General features: G+C 31.6%; 1 protein-coding gene across 6 annotated transcripts in view; it reads left to right on the top strand.

The window, feature by feature from the left end:
- Positions 1-1,643, top strand: part of LOC107198869 — a 10,811-nt gene extending 9,168 nt beyond the window's left edge. For all 6 annotated transcript variants that reach the window (XM_033511559.1, XM_033511560.1, XM_033511561.1 and 3 more), the window contains 5 exons: positions 117-137; positions 228-248; positions 379-399; positions 1,272-1,292; positions 1,406-1,643. In XM_033511559.1, coding sequence (XP_033367450.1) covers positions 117-137; positions 228-248; positions 379-399; positions 1,272-1,292; positions 1,406-1,509 — 188 coding nt within the window. In that variant the 3' untranslated portion in view covers positions 1,510-1,643. The remainder of the gene's footprint in view (positions 1-116; positions 138-227; positions 249-378; positions 400-1,271; positions 1,293-1,405) is intronic.
- Positions 1,644-1,658: the final 15 nt, after the last annotated feature.

A 1,658-nucleotide genomic window follows, 5' to 3' on the forward strand; every position in this document is an offset into this window, starting at 1 on the left:
CTGGGGGGGCTGGGCCTGAATTTGGGGTGAAAAAGGGAAAAGGAAGAGGAGGGAAGGCCCTGGGAAGAGCCAGGAGCCCCAGTTTGGGGGGAATTAACGGAATTTGGTGATTCCAGGGATCTTCACGGTGGAGCTCGGTGAGTCCCGCCCTGCCCCTGCCCCTCGCTAATTAATGGCTCGTTAATTGATGGGAAATGACCCCAAACCCCCCTCTCCCTCTCTCCCAGGGGAGCGACACACGAAAATCGGTGAGTTTGGGGTTTGCACCCCAAAAATTGCGGGGAGGGAATCCCAGATTCGCTGGGGCTGAGAGAAAAGGGAAACTTGGACTCAAAATTCCCTTTTTTCCCTTTTTTCCCTTTTTTCCCCCTTTTTCAGGGGAGCTCACAGCTGACGTGGGTGAGTTGGTGCCGTTTATCTTCAATTTGTGGGGAAATCGGGTAAAAAACTGGCACTGGGGACTGTTATTATTATTATTATTATTATTGTTATTATTATTGTTGTTGTTGTTGTTGATTGTTATTGTTGTTATTGTTATTGTTGTTGTTATTATTGTTATTACTATTATTACTATTGTTATTGTTATTAGCATTGTTATTGTTATTGTTGCTATTATTATTATTGTTATTACTATTATTACTATTGTCATTGTTATTGCTATTGTTGTTATTATTATTATTGTTGTAATCATTATTATTGTTGTTATTGTTATTATTATTGTTATTATTTTTATTTTTTATTTTTATTTTTATTATTATTGTTATTACTATTATTACTATTGTCATTGTTATTGCTATTGTTGTTATTATTATTATTGTTGTAATCATTATTATTGTTGTTGTTATTATTATTATTATTTTTTTTATTATTATTGTTATTATTGTTATTATCGTTATTATCATTGTTATTATTATTATTACTGTTATTATTTTTATTTTTATTTTTATATTTTAATTTTTATTGTTATTGTTATTATTGTTATTATTATTGTTATCATTATTATTGTTATTATTATAATTATTGTTATTATAATTATTGTTATTATCATTATTGTTATCATTATTATTGCTATTATTATAATTATTATTGTTATCATTTTTATTTCTATTTTTATATTTTATTGTAATTTTTATTGTTATTGTTATTATTGTTATTGTTATCATTATTGTTACCATTATAATTATTATTGTTATCATTTTTATTTCTATTTCTATATTTTATTGTAATTTTTATTGTTATTGTTATCACAATTTGCTGTGTTTTTGTCCCAGAGATCTGCACTAAACGGCTCCGTAAGTGCCTGGATTTGTCATTCCCAGCCTGAAATGATTTCCCACAATGACAGAAATGCCTGGGTGACAATTCCACCCCTCTGAGCTGGGAATTGTCCCTTCTGTCCCTGCAGAGCAGCACCAGGCCGAGCTGGGTGAGGAACTCTCCCTCCTGTTTTGGGGCGTTTTCCAGGAAAATCGGGGCTTTCGGGAAAATGGGGATTTTTATTGGGTTTAGAGGTGCAGGCACAGAACCTGAAATGAGTATTATTAATACAGGATATCCCAAAGATATAAATATAAACGTCACTGTTAATGTTCAGGGATAATTATAAATACAGGGATATTTATAGTATGTTATTTATGTGAATATGTGATATTTATAAT

This window comes from Parus major, unplaced genomic scaffold (assembly GCF_001522545.3).
Source record: "Parus major isolate Abel unplaced genomic scaffold, Parus_major1.1 Scaffold351, whole genome shotgun sequence".
In the NCBI taxonomy this organism is placed as follows: Eukaryota; Metazoa; Chordata; class Aves; order Passeriformes; family Paridae; genus Parus; species Parus major.